This window comes from Rhopilema esculentum, chromosome 18, assembly GCF_057945365.1.
Source record: "Rhopilema esculentum isolate cy_ngs chromosome 18, ASM5794536v1, whole genome shotgun sequence".
Lineage (NCBI taxonomy): Eukaryota > Metazoa > Cnidaria > Scyphozoa > Rhizostomeae > Rhizostomatidae > Rhopilema > Rhopilema esculentum.
Window position 1 is genome coordinate 7,481,733 of NC_142832.1, and position 20,230 is coordinate 7,501,962.

General features: G+C 37.0%; 1 protein-coding gene across 2 annotated transcripts; it reads right to left on the bottom strand.

Moving 5' to 3' along the window:
- Positions 1 to 500: 500 nt before the first annotated feature.
- Positions 501 to 8,411, bottom strand: LOC135696570 (monocarboxylate transporter 13). Of its 2 annotated transcripts, none has more exons than XM_065216006.2 (5): positions 7,946 to 8,411; positions 6,254 to 6,506; positions 3,508 to 4,076; positions 2,595 to 2,964; positions 501 to 2,200 (listed from the first exon to the last, which is right to left on the bottom strand). In XM_065216006.2, exons 2-5 carry the CDS (start codon positions 6,423 to 6,425, stop codon positions 1,737 to 1,739), a joined length of 1,575 nt encoding a protein of 524 aa, XP_065072078.2. In that variant the 5' UTR covers positions 6,426 to 6,506; positions 7,946 to 8,411; the 3' UTR covers positions 501 to 1,736. The 2 variants fall into 2 exon arrangements, with proteins under 2 accessions (XP_065072078.2, XP_065072077.2); XM_065216005.2 differs by having other exon boundaries at positions 6,254 to 6,604.
- Between the last annotated feature and the right edge of the window lie 11,819 nt (positions 8,412 to 20,230).

Here is a 20,230-nt window from a genome sequence, read left to right on the forward strand (position 1 = left end):
TTCCTGCTTGCCGACTGCAATCTTCTTTATTCTTGTTATCATTGCTGGACTATTTTCTTTGTCATAAATTCTATGAGACTTTTTTAAAGCACATCTTTCTAAAATCCTTTTTATTGATTGTACAGACCATATCCTCTAGATTTTCAAGACTGTCATGGTTGTAGTATTGAGACACATTTTTTGGCCACCAAAGTTGTTCTACAATGTTCACAAAGGAGAGCAAGCAAAGACCAGGGATCTGAGTTGATAATCTAATTTCGAATTAGTCTGAACCAATTTTATTTTGGATATCATGTGTGTCTTTGGTGTCCAATGCCCCATAAAGCCACCAATTACATTTGATTTTCAAAAATCGTAAGACATAGACCTTTCTCAATATTGGTTTAGATAACTCTTAAAGTATTTTGTTCTGGTTTTTGGTCAAACTGCTGGAAAAATTCAAAATCAAAATTTGGCTGCTATCAACATTATTCAAGAGATAATTAAAAGGAAACACTAAATTGGAAAATTGTTCTATTTCAATAATATTAGAAAGGTTAATTTACTGCTAATTAATTTAGTAATGCTATCCTAGACAGAAGGATAGAAAAAATGCTATCCTAACGCAATCCTCTCAGGGCAATACAGCTTTTGAAAACCATAAGTTACTATACACTTAAGAGATAACATACAATATTTGAACTGGTGGCTGGTATAGCCAGTGATTCAGAAAAGTCTCTTAAAAGATAAGCTTTGTCTGAATAATTGCAATTGGGTTTTTTTACATTTCAGAACTAAAGGAACCTGGTTTTCCTGAAACTGATATTCTTGAAAACACAAAGTAAAACAAGTTAAACTAGATATTCTATAAAGTTTGCAAAATATTCTTGTTAAGAACTGGACGATGTTCATAACAAGTTGTTCTTCAACTCATTCACAATACAGCTGACAAATGTTTGCTCCAACCAAAGCTATTAGGGATAGCCAGGATTTGAGTTGCTGTAAACTGAAGATATATCGAACATGATAAATTTCTTAAATTATAAGTATATACTATAATTCTGCTACATTTAATCAAATTATTTTAAATGATATCTTTGAACTTCAAGCAAGGTGATGTGATAAAACAGGACATACTCTCAGTCGCATAGCCAGGATGGTAAGTTTGGGGGCAGGGGGCTAAGGCAAATTCAGTGAGGGGAAATGGAAGCTCACAACCTTTAGAACACCAGGAAAAGCCCTTTTTAAACATGCCTTTGCCTCCCCCTAACTATGATACTGGGAAGCTAAACTACATTGCAAAAATTGCACTGCTCAAGTTTTTACAGCAGCTCAAACAGGCCGTTGAACATCTTATTCTAGATTGCATATCGCTAACCTGCCATAAATTGTGTATTCATAATGTAGACTAAACACATTTGCCAAATTAATATTTCAAAGAGATGTTCAGGGCTCTATCTTGTCCGGTTTCCGGTAGAGTTACGTAACATTTTGAACAGGCTCTGAAACAAGGCTTGTTGCTATCCCTCTTCCTTGGGGTTGAGTGTTGTTTCAGATATCATTTGTGGTCAGCCTCTTACTAGCTTAAAGCAAACTCTAAAACATGTTCGCTTAAACTGTATAGGCTTCAGTGTGGTTTACTTTAATGTCTTGTATGAACTGAGCCTTTGCTGACATATCTGTGTATCAACTGAATTATTTCTTTTGATGTTATCAAATTGGATCTATTTCTCTCAAAAAATTTTACGCTTGAAAGTTTAAATGCCGGTTTCAGGTTCAACTGACCCCTCAAGATCCTCTTGTGTGGTGATCAATGGGAAAACAGCAGTTGACATTAGCAGATTGTTCACTGATGCTGCTTTTTTCTTCTGACTGAACGAGTCATCAGGCATCATCAAAACAGTCCTATCATTATTCCAAACTGCTCTTAGGTACATATGGGCATTCTTGGTCTTGTTTTCTATGCTCATGTGAAGGTATTCATTTGAATCTCCTCTGCTAGATGGCTTTGAATTATCTTTCTCTGACGATGAGGTTCCTGCATCAACCAGAACCTGTGCCTCTTCATCCTTCTTCTCCAACAACTTAGGAATTTGGTCAGGATTTCCTTGAGTAGATTTGAATATTGGCACTTGAAATAAAACACAAATTGCAAGTGCTGCAGTTCCACCAGAGAAAAAGAATGCTAATGAGTATGTTCCAGTCATATCATAGAGGAGCCCTGTAAATGCAGAGAAGAGAGTTTATTTATGTAATAAAACAAATAAAAGCAATAAGAAAAATAACACCAGTACGATTACACCAGAAAAAACCTTTGCCACAGTAAAACAAACATTAGTGAAGAAGTATTTCTTAGAAAGCTTTGAAAGCCCTTTAATTAAGATATTTTTGAGGGAAAAAGATTGGCTAGTTATCTTCATCAGTGTTTTTTGTAGAAACAGAAAGTCATGGTGTATATTTACACACAAATACTTGATGGGACAAAATTTTACTACAGTTGCTGCTTCATACAGTTGCTAGTAAAAACAATCCCTGTTAAGTCATCAAAAAAGGTTGTCATGCTTTGAATGGATTGTGATTTGAAACAAGAATAAAAAGCCTTTGTAGCTACACACCTGCTACTGGCGGGCCAAGGAGGAATGAGGCTGCCGAAGTCAGGAGAAAAACACTGTACCCAGATGACAGTTGATCCTTGCTAACAAGGTCACCAATAACTAACATGTTGTTTGCTGAAGTGCAACCATCTTGTAAGCCAAACACAACAGCATATGCAATGAGACCAGTATATGTTGTAATAGTTGGGCAGGTTGTTGTCGCAAGGCAATTGGCCAGCAGAGCAACTTGGTACATAATGATTTTGTCTACCTTTGGGAATGTTGCAATTTTTCCAAGGATGACTTTCCCTGTTGACTGAGCCAATGCCATGTAGCCAGGGAGAAGTGCTGCTTTTGTACTTGGCACACCTAGATCTATTGCCATACGTACCTAGATGCAAAAAATCAAATTATCATAGATTATGATTTAACACATACAGAATAAAAGTTGGAACAAACAGGAGGATGGGAATTGGTCTATATGCCTTTTACAGTGCAAAATATTTTCGTGGTTGTCAGATTAAGCAAGCTTTTCTTTGTAGACCCATAGGATTAGATAACAGCCCTGTAGCTTAATTGAACCTTCAAAGTTATGTAACATCATAAATGGACTTCACCTATGGTAAAAATCAAAGTCCATTTGCTTGCAAAGTTATCTTTATAAACACACCCTGTTGTGGTTAAAGGATTAAAGCAAAGAATTTCGGCAATGAATATCCAGCTGCTCTGTTGACAAAATAATTTACTTATGGTAATAGTTCTCAAAATTATCATAATAGTAATCATAATCAGCACCATTGTCATCACTGTCGCTAGTGATAATAATGATCTTAATGGTGATCACCTTCTCTAACATCGTTTAGAAAAGATATATTATAATATATATAAATATAATACAATATAAAATATAAAATGTATTATAAAATGTCCTTACCAAATGAACAAAAGGTATGTAATACCCAAAATGCATCAGCGTAGTACCAGTTATGAATGTGATATAAGCCTTGTTCTTCTTCAGAGGAAGCACTGGTCTTGCTCCTTCTTTCTTGGGTCCCTGTGTATTTTCTGCTTGCTTGCTCTTCTTAGGCCTTATGTAGAACATTGATGCAATCATTATATAGATTGCTGCTCCACTAGCCATTTGAAACCCAAGTTTGAATCCGTAAGTTGTAAGGATTATCTCCATTATAGGGGCGAGTGCCAGTGCACCAATGCTGTTGCCACATAGTGCTATCCCATGAGCCAAAGACCAGTTTTTTGTGAAGTATTCGGGCAGGATCAGGATTGACGCGCTAAAGCAAAGACTTTGGCCAATGGCAAAGAGAACTCCAAATGTCAAATAAAGGTATGGAATACCCGGGACAAATGAGGAGGTCAACAGACCTAGGCCATAAAAGATTGAGCCAACAAACATGGTGATCCGGAATCCATATTTGGTACAGATCTTGAATGTCAGTGGCGTTAGCATGTAGGTCAATGCAAAGGATATTGATCCAGTCCAAGCTGTTAGAAGATGAAAATTGCTTATTTAACACATGTAGATATAAAAAACAGTAAATAACGTTATTTTTAAATTTCAAGCACTGGTGAAAAAAATTATGAAAAGAAAACTACACAAATTATTTAAAAGGAAGTCCTTTATTAAGGAGAAAGTACTTTGATATGCAAAAACACTAGGTAATTTATAATACTAAACAGGAGGCTGCTTAGGTATCCAGGGGCGAAAACAAGTGGCTAATTTTGGGAGATTGTGGAAGGATGAAAATTCAAACTTTACGTAAGGATTTTTACTTCAACCTGTAAATTTGCTGTAACTACCTATCAATATTTGGAAATATCCCTAATTCTCTATTTATAATTTCTTTATAATTACCAACATTTGGATTTATGTAACACAAACATTCAAACTGGTCATAAGAAGTAATGCAATATCTAAGCATCTTAGATATATTTAAGGATAACAAGTAATATCCTTAAAGTCAATTAACAGTGATTCTCCTTTTTCTGCTTTGCCCATTTAAAGCTATTTGCTGCAAATCAATTTAATCTAACATATCTCTTTCACAAGAAGCAACAAGGTATTGAGCCTTGATCAAAGGAAATTTTTAAACATCAGAGGACCAAATACAAATGTTCTTTTGTTTTTAAATTGAAGTAAACAGTTCAATTTTCAAACTGAAATCGGATTTCTTAACCATGCTAATGCAAGGCTCTGTAATGGAAATTTTTTTTAAATATCTGCAAAGTTGATACCTACAGGCACGTAAATAATAAGGGATGTCACGCCCCCATGCCCCCACACCCCCACACCAGAGGGATGTCACACCCACACCACACATGCCTTCAAAAATACACATACAGTATAATCTGGTTATAGCGTACTTTAAGGGACCAGTGTATTAAGTACGTTATATCCGAAGTACGTTGTAACGAGGGTAAGTAAAAATTGACTAAAACCAAGCACACCTTTTGCTGGGACCAAGCACACCAGTAGGTTATAGCCGAAAGTACATAATAACTGAGTACGTTATGACTGGATTCTACTCTACATATCATGAGGGGGCCTCCATGATCCTACATGCTCTTGATATTTGGAGAGGATGGGCTGGTAGCTTTGAAACTAGTGTGCTACTTAAATTTTGCAATTTACAGTTGACTTGGGGATAGTCCTGAAGGATAAATTTGACCAGGGGGTAGTAGCCTCTTATGCAAGTTTTAAAAAGTAGCCCTTGGAGAGAGACGCATGAATAGGCTTATCATATTTGGCCCATTTATTAAGCCAGTTTCGATGACGCATGCGAGACCGAAATTGTTATTTGTACTTCCGGCATTGACAAAATAGTCATTGTTACTTCCGGCAGTCCTGTTTTGTCAATGCTAAAAGTGAATATTAAACATGGCTCCGTTGTACAAGAACCTTGATTAAAACCATTTAAAATCAAAAAATTTAAAACCACTAAGGCTTTGATTATAAAAAGAGAATATATGCTGATTTCCTTTTGCTAATTGAAACGGTGTTTACCGAGCTATCACACCCGCCATTTGCCTTCATTTTAGCAAGAATAAAACACATAAGGCTCCAATGTTGCGGTATTCTGCAAAAACAAAACATTGCTGATAACTATTGTCGGCTTTAATCTGTTTTCTGTTCGCCCATTCTCACATGGCATTTTCTGCCGCAGTTTGCTGCATATTAAAGTAGGTATGACAATTCAGCGGGGTTTGCCGGCCACAGACTCACGCGACCGGTTTTTCGCTGTTATACCTTACTTTTTTAGAATTACTAATCCTTCCTTTTTATTTTACCTGCTTTGTTGCTTTTTGATGGACGATAGAATAAATCAGAAAACTACACAACAGCACTGTGGGTCCTGGTCTGAGTTTTGTAGTTGTTTTGCGCAAAGTTTGTGTTGATCAAATAAAAAAACAGGGCTTCGGGCTTTTAGATGTGAAACTTACTCGCAAAAGCTTATTCATAAAATACTTCTCAGCGCCTACATGTATCGAATAAATATTCCACTCCAAAAATTATTCACAGCTTAAACTTTAAAAGAACAAGACATGAAACGAATTTTATGCTGACAGAGACTTTTGGGAGAAGAAGGACTTGGCAGTTCCGAAAAAGGCAAATCTAAATTTGAACAACGAGACAACAAAGAATTATATAAAAAACCACTTACCGGTAAGGGCGTCGCTCTCCTGAAACTCATTTTGTAGGGCTACATATATTGAGCCGAATCCCTTGTAAAAACCGAGCACGAGGAACTGTACGGTAAAACTCAAGCCACATAAAAACCATTGGTAAATCCGGTTGAATCGACTGTTGGCTTGACTCTCTGCTTCCCCTTCCATGTCTGTACAGTTTTGGTTTCAAACGGTGTTCGGATATTATTCTGTTTTCTTCTTTTTCCATATAAAGTATTTCAGTCTGTCCTAAAAATTGATTTTAATCGATAAAAGATTTGAGAATTTCTCGTCTGCTTCCGCTTCGGGTCTATGTTAGACTTGGTCTATACCAATACGACTTGGACCTATAAATAATAAATTTTTACTTGTTGTTTTGATAATGGAGGTTTCTCATTGGATGTTGAAGACAATAGGAATTCTATAAGAATTGTGATTGGCAAGAAAAGGAAAGAATTCGCAGCTATCATCATGGTGATCATGTGATTTAGCAGCGAGTCACATGAAACGTTGATGAAATCCCACAAAACAAAACAACGGGCTGGAATATACGGTGCATACAACAGACAGGTGGAATTAGGATCCCCGACCCAACTACAGTAAACCCACACACAAGAAGCTACCTCGATGAAAGCTTTGAGGCTAATAAGAAATGTTTCAGACCCCAATAATACGCACCAATAATAATTTCTTAAGTCTAAATTGCAAAATAATCAAGTGCAGTTGAAAATATCAAGAACCTATAAATCTAAACTGATAAAAGAACTCATTGAGCAAGAACCTGCCTGCCTAGACTAAACTGAAAAAAATATAACTTCTTATTTGTGGGTTTCTACTGTAATTTTAAATGGATTGATAAACCTGTGCATCCGCCTAATTCTTGCACCTTTATTCCTGCGTAATAGATAGGATTGCATTTAAAAGAGTTTTACCAAGAAACGCCAATAATTTTGGGGTAGGAGACAAATCATCTGATTAAATAGAAAAGGCTTGGTGATCGTGCTATCCTAGTTCAAATCAAAAGAAGATGAAAAATATGTCACGCTAAACAAACTCCTTCCTATTGCATAACTTGATGGTGGAGTCGCATGCAGAATGGCAAAGCAGTAATTGTGATCATAATCATAATAATAATCATTGTTATCATCATTGCTAGGACAGCACTGCCTCTGCCTAAAAATATAGCAGCAAACCTGCTGTTGTTGATTACATTGGCATGCATCCTGCTTGCTTTGTGGCTTTAAATTGTATCAATTCTCATCACATGACAGAATAACAACAGACAACTGCGATACATAACAGATTCTGACGTCATCCCCCATCTCAAACTGCGAATATCAAAGATCTTTGCATGAAAACACGCCACTTTAGGCACGACCGATGTTCCCTTTCCCGTCCCACACTCCTCCCTCCTGACAAGGAAGGTTTGTTTAAAGGTGGATCTTGCGCAAGACTCCATATGCATGGAACGGGTGTGTACGCATGAGGCAACGTTTCCCTCAAAACTGAACGTTTCGAAAGTTGCATGTAGTCGTTTTTAATGAGATCACAATTTCGTTCCATTGTGATTATATCAAAAGATATCGTTTTGCCGCAACCAGATATACCCCAAAGCTTAACATTCATCACCCCTAGAGTTAACAGGGGCTATATCTGTAAACCCAATCATTTTGAAATAATTTACTTACTCGATACGAACACTATGACATGAGCCACCCATTCCTCATAAATACATCATCACATCAGTCGGTGCAACAGCTCTTCCGATTGGTTGCACCCAACTTCAACTAGCCACAAATTGTCACGTAACATTCACTGTGTTTACAACATAGCAATTGCTTGAGACTTTTGCTAAGCAGCAAGCTGCATCGGCCACGAATTTTCTTCTAGTTTTGCAGCCTTTTCCCCCATGGTAGTTAGAGGACCAGACGCTTTTGCTAATTTAGGTTCGTTGATGTCAATGTGGACTGGTACTCAGTCACAGCTTGCTCTGCATACTGTGTGTAATCCTGTTGAGTTCCACCACATTCCACCAACCCCTTGTGTCTCTAAATAGGGTTTGTTTTCAGAGCTATATTGTTTGTTTACTCTTCAATTCTCTTTAGCACGGAAGGAAAGTCTTTATCTCCGGAACCACTTCTTATGAACCTTGTTTAGAACAAATAAACGTTTTGTACAAGTGCCAAACGACTTTTGGACGCTAACAGTAACCTTGGCTGAATTGAATTGAAGCAACCTTTACCTGTAATTCGATTACGGTTAATTCCATCTTTATGGTTAATTCATATGATTGAATCTCCATTATTTCCCTGCCAAATGTTCATTGTAAGAAGTTTCAGAAGTCTGTAATAGATCACGCATAGTTAGAGTCATGTCCTTGGCCCGATTCTCCCCCTTCCCAATATTATGGTCATCACTGGTCTACATTTGCTATTTTTGCATTGAAGATGAAGTGTGTCTCTTGCTTGATTCTCTTGTTTAGCAGTTCTTTTGGTCATGGAATAGATTTTGTTCTTTTGGAAATAGAAATTCGCCCCCACCCCTACCATTCCCTGATTCTAACCATCAAACACCAAGAACTAAGATGTTTCTTTTGAGGCAAGGCCAAAAGTAATGCTAAGCTGAGAGGCCCTGAGAAAGGAAACGGCCTAAACAGAAGGGAAGAAGTGTGATGTATTGTAAAAGTTTTAGCTAACGAAAGCCACGGTCCAAAAGTCGACCAAAAGAATGAAAAGGCAGGCACCGCGAAGCAGGGGGCTAGGGGGGGCTTTAGCCGAATATTAAGTAATAAACTACCAGTAAAGCCTCTTTTTATATAGTTTTAACCCCCTCTCCCCCCCTCCCCTTCGCCACTTTTTTTAGACCCCCACTTTTCTCAACGCTCCGCGGTGTTTGAAAGGGACTGACAGCAGTGACACACTCACACAATTGTGCGTGACCACATTGCCAAAACACAAAATCTGGCACCGACGTTCTAAAGGAAATAACTACATGGAATTGAAGTACAAAATGCAACGAGAGATCAAAACAACAGGAATTGCTTTACGTTACAGTTTGGTGTGACTGATCGAAGGATCTATTTTCGAGCCACTTCTACTGTTAATTGTGTTAATATAGCTATTGGTTTAAGATTAATATGTTTCTCGAGACATCTTGATTTCCCAATTTCTGTATTATTTATTAACAATTTAACGTTGACACTCAACTGAAACGAGAACATAACGTATGTGGCAATAAACGTACTATATGGGTAAGATATATCGTTTGATTTGGAATGTGACTATGTGAAAATTAGGACAAAAATGGCAGATCCAGCAAATAAGAAAAGTGTTTAATACAGCGATGCGATGATGTTAGACCAAGTAAGAAATGGACGATATGTTCGGACCGGGAAGTGATACCCACTTCGAACTTCGAACTTTTCAGGACGCACCCAAATTCTAAAGACCTTTTTCTTAAAACCTTGTTCCCAGCAGGTTTCGACGATCAGACCTCAGTCATTTTGTTACAGTTATCTCACAGACCAAAGCTATTATGTTGCACCAAGTTATAAAGTTCAGATAAAATTTCAATGTGATTTGTTCCCTTTACCCCAATAATATCCACATAAGCAATTTTTTTTAGCGACTTCAACAAAATGCTTCTCACAAGTTCCTATTACCAAATCCCGTTGACTGGATTATCTATTTGAATGCTTCGTCTGTCACGCAAGAGAGAATTTTGCAAGAATGCTCTTCATCAAATAGCAATCTCCGATATATTTGTTTATAAAATACGTGGGATTATATAGCATTGTGAGCAGTGACCTTTTATTGCCAGACTAACTTTAGCTAGAGATTCATTTGTTTGATGAAAGATAGAAGCTACATTTAAAGTTTATCCATGGTTGTTTAAGTTCAAATTTGATATGAAGGGATTGTTGCCCAGCTACTAAGTATCCAGCAAAGAGTGAAGATTTGGAACACAAAGATTTAGTAGGTCTCTAATGTACTGTGCTTTCAGCTTCCATTGACCACGCGATTTCTAAATGTTCTCTAGAACTTGGTGGAACCTCTGTGAAGTAAATCCTTGCTTTGATGTGCATGATTTGGAACAAACATATGCCTTTTCAAGGTTATAGCCCTCTTTTGCCTGTTTATGAGAGGGTATAGGCCATTAAATTAACTCTCTATATTAATATTTATTCCGTGGCTTTTGTGGTCATCAAATTTTTACAGTTAGTTGCCATTTGCCCCTGTTCCAGCCCCCTTTCCCCAGTCCACACGAGTTTGGTGTGACAGATTGTTTACCCTGGGTGCCATAGCCTCAGAGAGTCAAAGGATGAAGAACAGGGGAAGGAATTGCGAAGGAGACTCCCCTTTCCTCTTTCATTCTCCTTCGCAATTCCTTCCCCCGTTCTTCATCCTTTGACTCTCTGAGGCTCTGGCACCCAGGGTACAGATTGTTAAAAAGGCTAGGAAATGTACGGGACGAAAGAAAATAGTACAGGGACATTAATTTCTGAAAAGTTTTTAATTCCGGCTTGATGCAGGCAAGGATGCACCTCCGAGCTGCCTGATGATCGCATTAAGCGAGAAACTCGAAAATGCGACTTAGGACCATACCGTAATGTTTGAAGCTCTGCCCATACTGCATAAAGCTCTAAATGACAGAACGATGAAACGGTGATTTTATTAGCTTGTATATTGTACATTAAGATAGACTTGAAGTACCAAAACCAAGCAAACATCAGTGTTCTATGTGAATGGAACTATTATTATTACGCTCCGGACATTGTCACCAATAGTGAAGAAATGTGACAAGTGGAGGCTAAGAGAAGAAGCATATTCTCATATTGGCTATAGATCTTGATTTACTGTTGAAAAAGGCCCCTCGATTGTATTCTTCGCCTGTAGGCAGAGCCTTCGAGAGCCAGCTCGGGCCCTGTAGTAGCATCGGGCCCCAAGGAGGTGGGCTTGCTGCAAAGCCCAAACAAATTTTAGGTTACCAAACCTACAGACTCTCAGGAAACTGTACGGTTCTTAAGTGTGACGTCACAGAAATATCAATTTTTAATTTTTTTTTTAGTTTTGATAACATTACCTTGAAGACAACCATGAAATACACCTTAATTTACAAAATTAGGTAAATACATTCTAAATATGGTGACTGAAAGTCAATGAAAGATGAATTTTCAAGCGAGTGACTGAAATTTAGGCTTATAATTTTACAAACAGAGAACACATTTCAAAAGCTTGATGGGGGAGGACCCTGTGGCCATTTGGTCATGTCTCAGCCAATATGTAACACATTTAATCGATTTTTAACTTTAAGAGAGTTAACAAAATACTTTTTTGTGACATGATGCCTGAAGAACTCTATTCCAATGGTATTCAAATTCTGTTCTTTCCATCAATTTCTCCTTTAATTCTTGAAAAACTTTTATGGGTTTGAACAACAAAATTTGCTTTTGGACTAAACATTTTAAAAGAAAAATTGCACTGCTTACACCCTAATAATTTAAGAACAAATGGAAAGCAATCCAGCCACAGATTTTCGAAAAACTTAAAAACAACCAGCCTGAAACTCAAACTACTGGTTTTTATCAAAAAAAACTGTCGAGCAGAGACACCTTAAAGCATCAACCGTGGAGAGTAAGAAGTTATAACATAGATTAGAATATTCTGTTATCTCTTGATTCTTTACTCTCCACGGTTGATGCTTTAAGGTGTCTCTGCTCGACTAATGTCGAGTCATTTACCAAAAGGTGTATTTTCGTAGTTTATAGACTGCAAAAACATACTTTTGTTCGAGCAAAGTAAAGAATGCGAGCAAAGACCTTATCACCATTCTTATGTAAGACTCTGTTTGTAAAACATTGGATGCGAAGGATTTAGATTATAACCTGGTTAGCATATGCACATGGGCTATATGATTTACATTGACCTCCAATACTGGAAATTTCTCTCTATCTTTCAAACGCCTCCATGGGATGAGGCTCTTCTTTCGATAACTCAAATGAAAAAGAATGAAATTGAACTTTCTCAGGTTGACTTAATTCATTTTTCGAGACAAAAATAAATTTGAAAGGCTAAATCTAATAGCGGATTGAATTATAAGATTTATGGCAAATCTTTTTTATCAGAAAGTTTTTTTAATTAGCGGTTTGAGCAATGTCCTTTTGCAGACAATGTTTCTTAGTATCAGGTCAGGTGGTATTCCCGAGGTTTAAAAATTCAAAGATATTTTGAACAGTAGGTAAGTTTCTTTGAAATGCTTGTTCTGTAACCACAGAATCTGGGTTTGAAAAACACTGATTGTTCATATGGAAAGACTGAAGCGCGGAAGGCCGGCAGAAAGATTCGAGGAGAAATGAAAAGGGAAGCGGATCCGACTCTGATAATAACTTTCATATCACCTTTGTATATGTTGTCATTAATTTGGTCGTATTTCTGATCATAACCATGATAAATACCGATTATTATTTAAAAATTGTTCGTTACGTAATAATTCAAAGCATGGGTTTTCGAAACTACTTTAAATAACGCTTTGACAATTCCACAGATGCTTAAAATATTATAGCACCTAATCAATTCGAGTTTCCTTGTTTCACTATTTAGCAAACATTGAAACATGATTTACATCAAGATTAAATGTTTGTTTTCTTATTATAGCATTAGGTTCAGTGAATTTTCGAAGTATATATTAAAAACTAAAATGATACCAACATCGATTAGAGCATCGATAAATCCTTCCATATTTATTAAAATATTTTAGCAAGCATTTTCCGATTTATGTTTGTTCAATTGCTGTGCCTGCATCCCTCGTGATGAATTACATATTTTGGGACATTCTCGCGTGTCCAACATTATGATCACATAGACTAGTTTCAGAAAAACATGATCACATGATTTCTTCTCCATCCAAACATCCTATGTTCGAATTGAAAGCATTACCATGTGATCTGATTTTCTTTTATCAATAAACTATGCATAAAGTCACATGTTTTCAGCAAGCACATCTAGTGGTGGGAAAGAATAAGTAAATGATCATAAACAGCGGCTAACAAGTAATGACACATGTTTTTGTACCAGAATAAAGATTGTTAAAAAGACAGAAGGAAAACCCTCCGCGACATCTTTGTTGATTTTTCAACGCAATTAGAACGATTTTTGTTTGTTTGATATCGTTTTAGAAAAGAGCTAAAGACTTAAACGAAAAGTATGGTCGTACTTTCAGTAGGCTTCGCTGTGATAAACAGCAGTTGGTTCTATTAGCTACAATTTTTTAGGAAATGCGTCCTGAGCTATTATCGCGACAAATTTTTCTAAAGTGTGCTTCCTCGTCGATAGTAATGCTAGTTGGTCACGAATGCGCATGCGCTTGGAGAAAGCGTCGAAGTTTTTTGAATGGAGTTTTACTTCAGCTTTTCCTATATTTTGTGCTGCAAACACACGCAAGTGCACGCTTGAATGAATGTTAAATGGGCGATCATTCATACGATTTTTAGATTCATTTGAGAGGGTCATATTATGCATGATTGTACCTGGAATTTCGCCCTAACTTGCTATTTAGAAGAAGCGCACCAAACGTTTACAATAGTTTACATAGCCAAAAAAACGTATTAGACATCCAGTAGAATTATTTATAAATTGTTTTATGATTTAGCGTCTTGTTAGTGAACCTGGATTTATAATATTTGCTTTTCTTGGTAGCACTAACAAAAACTTCCTCTTTTTAGCATTTAACTTTATAAATCTATGAAAACAACGATGAGTTGAATTGCGTAGATTTACAACCTGCCGGTGCTCGCTAATCACAAACTACTCAAAATGAATCTTCCAAAGCTTGTCTTTACTTTACATAGCTCACTTTTTCATCAACAGTAGGGATGGCGCCAGAAAAGAAATGCTGGGGGGGGGGGCTGTAATGTCAGAGTGCCGACTGTGAGTGAACCACCAACAAAGATCTAATATAACACCATTTCTGCTGTGGTAATTCCATTTCAAAAAATGAAAAAAAACTGAAAAAAAATAAAAAGAATCACGAAGTGGAAGTTATGAAAGTGCCGACATTGCTTAAAATTTTTCAAAAAGTGCCGACGGAGAGGCTCAACGAATTTTTGGGGGGGGGGTTCGCCCCCCCTAAGCACTCCCGGTGGCGCCATCCCTGATCAATAGTAGGCTTGACTATAACGCTACGTAGCTAAAGAAGCGACTTCAGTTCTTGGTGGTTTACTTTTAGCAAAGGGTCTGCTGACTTTTACGTATCATTTACGTATTGTATGCTGGCTGATTCTTGATGCTATTTATAGTTGTGTACCTTGGAACTGATATTATACATTAATGGAAACAGGTTTGTAATATGACCATGGGCAGTTTTTAGAGATTTGCTAGGAATGCTGCATCATATTGTTACAATGAGCACAGTCGACATACGAATATTGTTACCTCGAGGGGCAATTCACTCTTGCAAATAGCATACGGGAATTTCCTTAAAACAAAAGGATTTCCGAGAATATTCAGATAAAACAATATGATTTCCGCCAAAGGTGTACGAGATTTTCTTGAAGTGACTTGCCTCTCGTTTAACTGATACATCCGACAGGTAAGGCTTACTTGAAGGCAGATAAAGGTATAGCAATTTGGGATTGGATAAAAGGGAAAGTAAAATACCCCCTCCCCTCCTTTCCCTATTCCACCACTTCGAGGCATTTATACTAATTTCTTTTGCATGCAATCAGTAGGCTTCCTGCTGTCAACAGCCTCCAGTCACCGATATTCTTCTTTTCTGTAAGCTTTCATCTACCTTCAACTAATGACTTGTCAAGTTCAAATTCTGTAAAATATACCGGCATCATACCGACAAGATAACTGTAAAATATCAGGGTTCCGGCATTTTAGGTAATAAAATCATAATGGATGAGTCTCTGCCAACTTTTTGGATGCAAAAAGTGGGTGATGTTGAAAACTGATACCATAAGTGGGAAATATCAAACTTAAAAAGATGCTTTGGTGTTTTATGGCTGTGATATTTTCCTTTCTGTTATTTCCTCCTAATGTGGATTGCATATCTTTGGAATTCAGTGAGTGGACCTTTGCCATTTCATTATATTATGCAATGATCTCTTTAGAGAAAGCAGCACAGCTACCTGGCATTAGACTTAAACTATGACACCATTGGGGCTGGGAGCTTATATTTTTATAGGATATGGCCTTCGATTGATTCCTTTTAGATATTCGACACTTGGTTTGAATCATAAATTGTTTGGACATCGGGAGTACTATCTGAAATTTGGCTATCGATTTTATAACACCTAACATGGAAAAGATGCTTCTGCGATCCCTCATTCAATTAGCAATCTTGAACCTGTGAGGCACAATCAAGAAGTGAATGCACAACTCCTTCAGCTGCATAATCAAGAAATATTCCTGATCATTGCGTAATCTCCTTCGCAGCTTAAGGTTCTTGTGCTGGTGGCTCAATTCTTCAATGTGTGAACACGTGCATTTAAGATGTTCTTGCAGTACAGTACCTAAAACGCAGACCAACAGGTTACCAAACAATCTGCAGTTAAAGCAAGGACTGTGAAGAGGCCTGAAGCCATGGCCTTATGTTTCATATATGAGAACAAGAGCTCCTCTCTGATTTTGAAACTACCGTACAATGCCTGCCAAAATTACTTTGAATAACCAACATTTCGTGTTAGGGATTTACATCATTCATTTATTTTCTAAAAAATTAATAAAGTAACATGTAAAATGCCTTTTCACATACTTGTAGAAATGTTTCAAAACCTTTTTAACAATTGTACCTGAAAAGGGCGCTTTCAATGTTCTCTGGGAGATTTAAGGGCGTGGCCACAGAAAATTTTCTTAACGGGGTCCAGTTTTGTGAATCACCCTTGGGCCCGAGCTGTCTCTCAACGGCCCTGGTTGTGTCTACTAACATGTCTGAACTATTTCTATACCCAATGTTGCTATTCTTATACATCCATGGCAGGTGTGGGTTTTTATAATCATTTGCAGTATTCAAGCTATTCAGGGCAAAGGATAAATTTCCCTTCGAAATGAGTTCTCATGAGTCCATGACTGGCTTTATTGATCTCAGATATTACCTATCGAATTCCCATAGTGTGCTCAGCTCTTCCATTCATTTCTTAGAAAGAGGAAGAAAAAAAATTTCCTTCTTCTGTCTACTTTTTCTTTCTCTTTTTTATACTCTTCAATCATAATTAATCTTTTATAGTACAAGGCCTTATAGCAGGATTGTAACATCATTTGTATGGGCATATAAAGTAAAGATTGCGTTCCCATCACTCATGGACAGAACTGCCTGGAGACTCCTTTTATCGTAGGGAATTGTCCTTATATGCAAGCAGACAGTCCAATGGGGAATCCTGGCAGAGATCTCCAGGCATGCCCTATGCCTGGTATTAAATTCGAATCATGCGAGAGATAACAATTTCTTCTAAAAATCATAGGCCAATTTTGGCATTTCCTAGGAAGACCAGAAAATCCATACTGTTCTAGTCTTTTTTGTGTTCTAGTTTAGATTAAAAACTAGTAGCTGATAGAGTTTTCGTGTATAAATATGATATGATGCTGATGATGATGATGCCTCCTTTGGGTGTTTCCCTCCTCATCAGAACTGTCTGTCTTCCCTTCTTCTTTTTCGTTTGATTTTTAGAAGAATCCAACACATTTGAGCAGTTTTAAATTTTTAAACTCCATTTGCTTTTGGGAGACGTCATAGATGTCTCTCCAAAGATTCATCTGGTAGACGTACCAAACTAAAAGGTTTTCAAACCCTTGAAAGCTAATCAAAAACATGAATAAGATATGCTTTTCTTGTTAGCCTACTCATAGACAATATACATCATGTTGATATTGTTAACTGGTCTATATCACTTCATACTAACGTCATAACACGGTTAACTCGCTGCATCCATCTAACGTATATGAATTTTTTCGTTTTTCTGTGATTCTGTGATTTGAATCAATATATGCAGTGACAATCAAGAGGGCGGTGACTATTCGCAAGATCAAATAAAGTGCACACATTCATGCGCACACGCATTAGCGAGTACAAGTCCAACGCAGTGAACCCAAACTTCTATTCTGCTCCTAAGCTATGTACACGCCACACATTTTCTAGAAATTCAAGATGACTGATACCACGAGGATAGATTTCAATACTTCCAATAAGCAGATGTGCGCTTCGCCATGTTCTCAGTTGCTATAGAGACAACAAAAGATGAGTTTCAATTTGAGCTTTATGAGCCTTATGATCTGCAAGCAAGTAATAGTCAATTGAAAACTTATGCCCGGGAAATAGCTGGCTAGATTTTTACAAAAAATACTTTCCACTTGGAAACTATCCTTCTCTTTGCAAATGTATGGCCTCCTGTAAATCAGTGTTTCTCTAAATGAGGGAATTCTATGACTAGAAAATTGAAAATGAAAAGTGAAATGAAATTCAATGCCCTAATTTACTTTTCTATCTTTGAAAGCACATGAAACTGTGAATAGCTTTGCTCGCAAATCAAAAGTGTGAAAACAGATCACAGAAGCCCACTAAAGGACGATCATCTTGCAGCTATCTTACTGCAAAAGCAGTACTGTACAAGCAAAAACAACTAAAATCTTTTCACTAAAAGCTGAAGTTTTCATCTTTTTAAATTTTCGATTTCCTTGAGAGTCTAAGGACATATTCAAATATCTGAATGGGTCGTTCTTTTGATTCATCAAGCTGGAGATTGATTCCGATCAAATGCAATATTTACAATTTGGGCCACCTTGTGAAAATTATTTCATCATGTGAGTCTTTGCTTACTGAAAAAAGAAATGTATTTGTAGAAATATATATGTGTGTATTTGTGGCCCTCTATCTATGACCTAAAGTGGTGTTCGTTGTTGAGAGAGGCCCATTGTATAGAGGTGTCCGCTATATAGTGAATTTACAGTGTACAACATTTTGACTTTTCAACATCCTGTCTTGACCCTTGGCCAACGGTAATTGGTTTTCACTTGACTTGGGGCTTGGGTTTTCATTTCACTGTAGGACAAAAGACATTCATTACACGATGGATGTCAACAAACATTCTATGGATTACATTCGTATTAGAAAATCAGGGATGAAATGAAGGAGACTCGAGAGGGCACAGTCTTCTTGTTAACATTGGTAGAAATCTTGGGGACTGAGCTCCCCCCCCCTCGTTTTTCTTCTTTGGATACACCCTCACTTCCTTCCTGCTGAAACTCGATTTTGATGTGATGTCCTTGTGATCGCCAGAGGCGAATAGCGTTTCGAATAACTGTTGAAACCAGGCGCAGTCTGGCCCGGGTGGCAAAGTGGCGATCGATGAATTAAAAAATTTCAATATTTTGTGGCCACTTTTCCAACTGAAAATCTTCACAGCAATTTTTATTTCCTGTAAAATGATTTACGGGCCCTTTCTGCAAAAGTTAGTGAAGGTGATTTTCATAGACTGTGATATTACAGTCACAGCCAAGGCCAAAGTCAATGTGGGCTGGCTTCACCACTAAGCAGAAAAATGAAGTCTGCGCGCAGGCCACAGGGGCCCACTATAACCAACATCCACTATACAGAAAGTCTATTTCAAATTTCGCGCAAAGACAAGAAGTCTGTCCTACGTCCTAAAGATATAATTTGAAATTTTATCTAGAGATCAAGGAACTGTTGTTTTTGGTAGTTGTCTGGAGTTGCTATTTCCACATTTCCAGCTAATAATATACTTCTATACGCGATAAGACGTCCTCAAGGGTCATATAACTCAAGGGTCAATTGTGAGAAGTGCCAAATTTTTGGAATAAACTTTCACGAATGAAGCGAAACAGGATTTTTTGCATAAACAAACTTTTGCGTTTAAGTGAAAATCATGAATTTTGCACGAAAAACATTTCTATTAAACTGAGGTTTTGCTGTCTTTCAATTCCACGTGATTCCAACAAAGCAACGAAAACAATATTAAAAGTTGTTCAAACAAAATTTGAACGTCATCAAAGTTTCCTAGAGGACCAACAGCAAATATCTGGATATTTAACAGAAATAAACTTTCGCAGATTTAGTATTTCAGGAGGTTTTGCTGTCTTTCAATTCCACGTGATTCCAACAAAGCAACGAAAACAATATTAAAAGTTGTTCAAACAAAATTTGAACGTCATCAAAGTTTCCTAGAGGACCAACAGCAAATATCTGGATATTTAACAGAAATAAACTTTCGCAGATTTAGTATTTCAGGAAGTTTTGCGTATCAAACGTTTCGCGATTTTAAGCCAAAAACGCAAAAAACGCAAGTTTCTCCCGTGAAAATTTCTTCTCTTGAAAGTTTCTTCTCTTGAAAGTTTCTTCCCGTGAAAGTTTCTTTCAGCGAAAGTTTCTTCTCTTTAAGTAGCAAGCAAAAGGCCATCCCCGGGTTCCCTTCAAGTTCTTCTTTTCTCTGAAACCTCCTGAAAGGTGCATGTTGAAAAGTTATATTGAAGTTTTTTTTGTTTGCTAATAGTTAAATAAACATGTTTAGATTTAAAAAGTTCAATACAGAATGAAAGACTGGTACCTTTTTAAGTTCTCTCGATGATGTTTTTGTGTTAATAAATTTGTAGGTTACTAGATTTTAAATTGTAGCCAAGATACTAACCTAGACAAATGAAGAGATGATACGTGCAAGAACAAGTCTAGCAGGTTGAATTTATGATTTTTTCTTGTCTCAATACCAGAAGATTACGTCTATTAGGTTCGATTGACAATATTGCTAGAAGAGTTAGACTAGGATTATTATTTCGAACTGCTATTAGACTTTCTTGAAGTTACAAATAGAACTATTGTTTTGATGTTATTGTGCAAAGTTCAACTGCATTGAATCCTTAATTCAAATAGAGTACAGCACCAATCAATAATTGATTTCGACTGAGCATTTTTAGGCTATGCTTTCACTAGTGGGTGTGGCTCAAAAAAGATGATCTGCTACACCC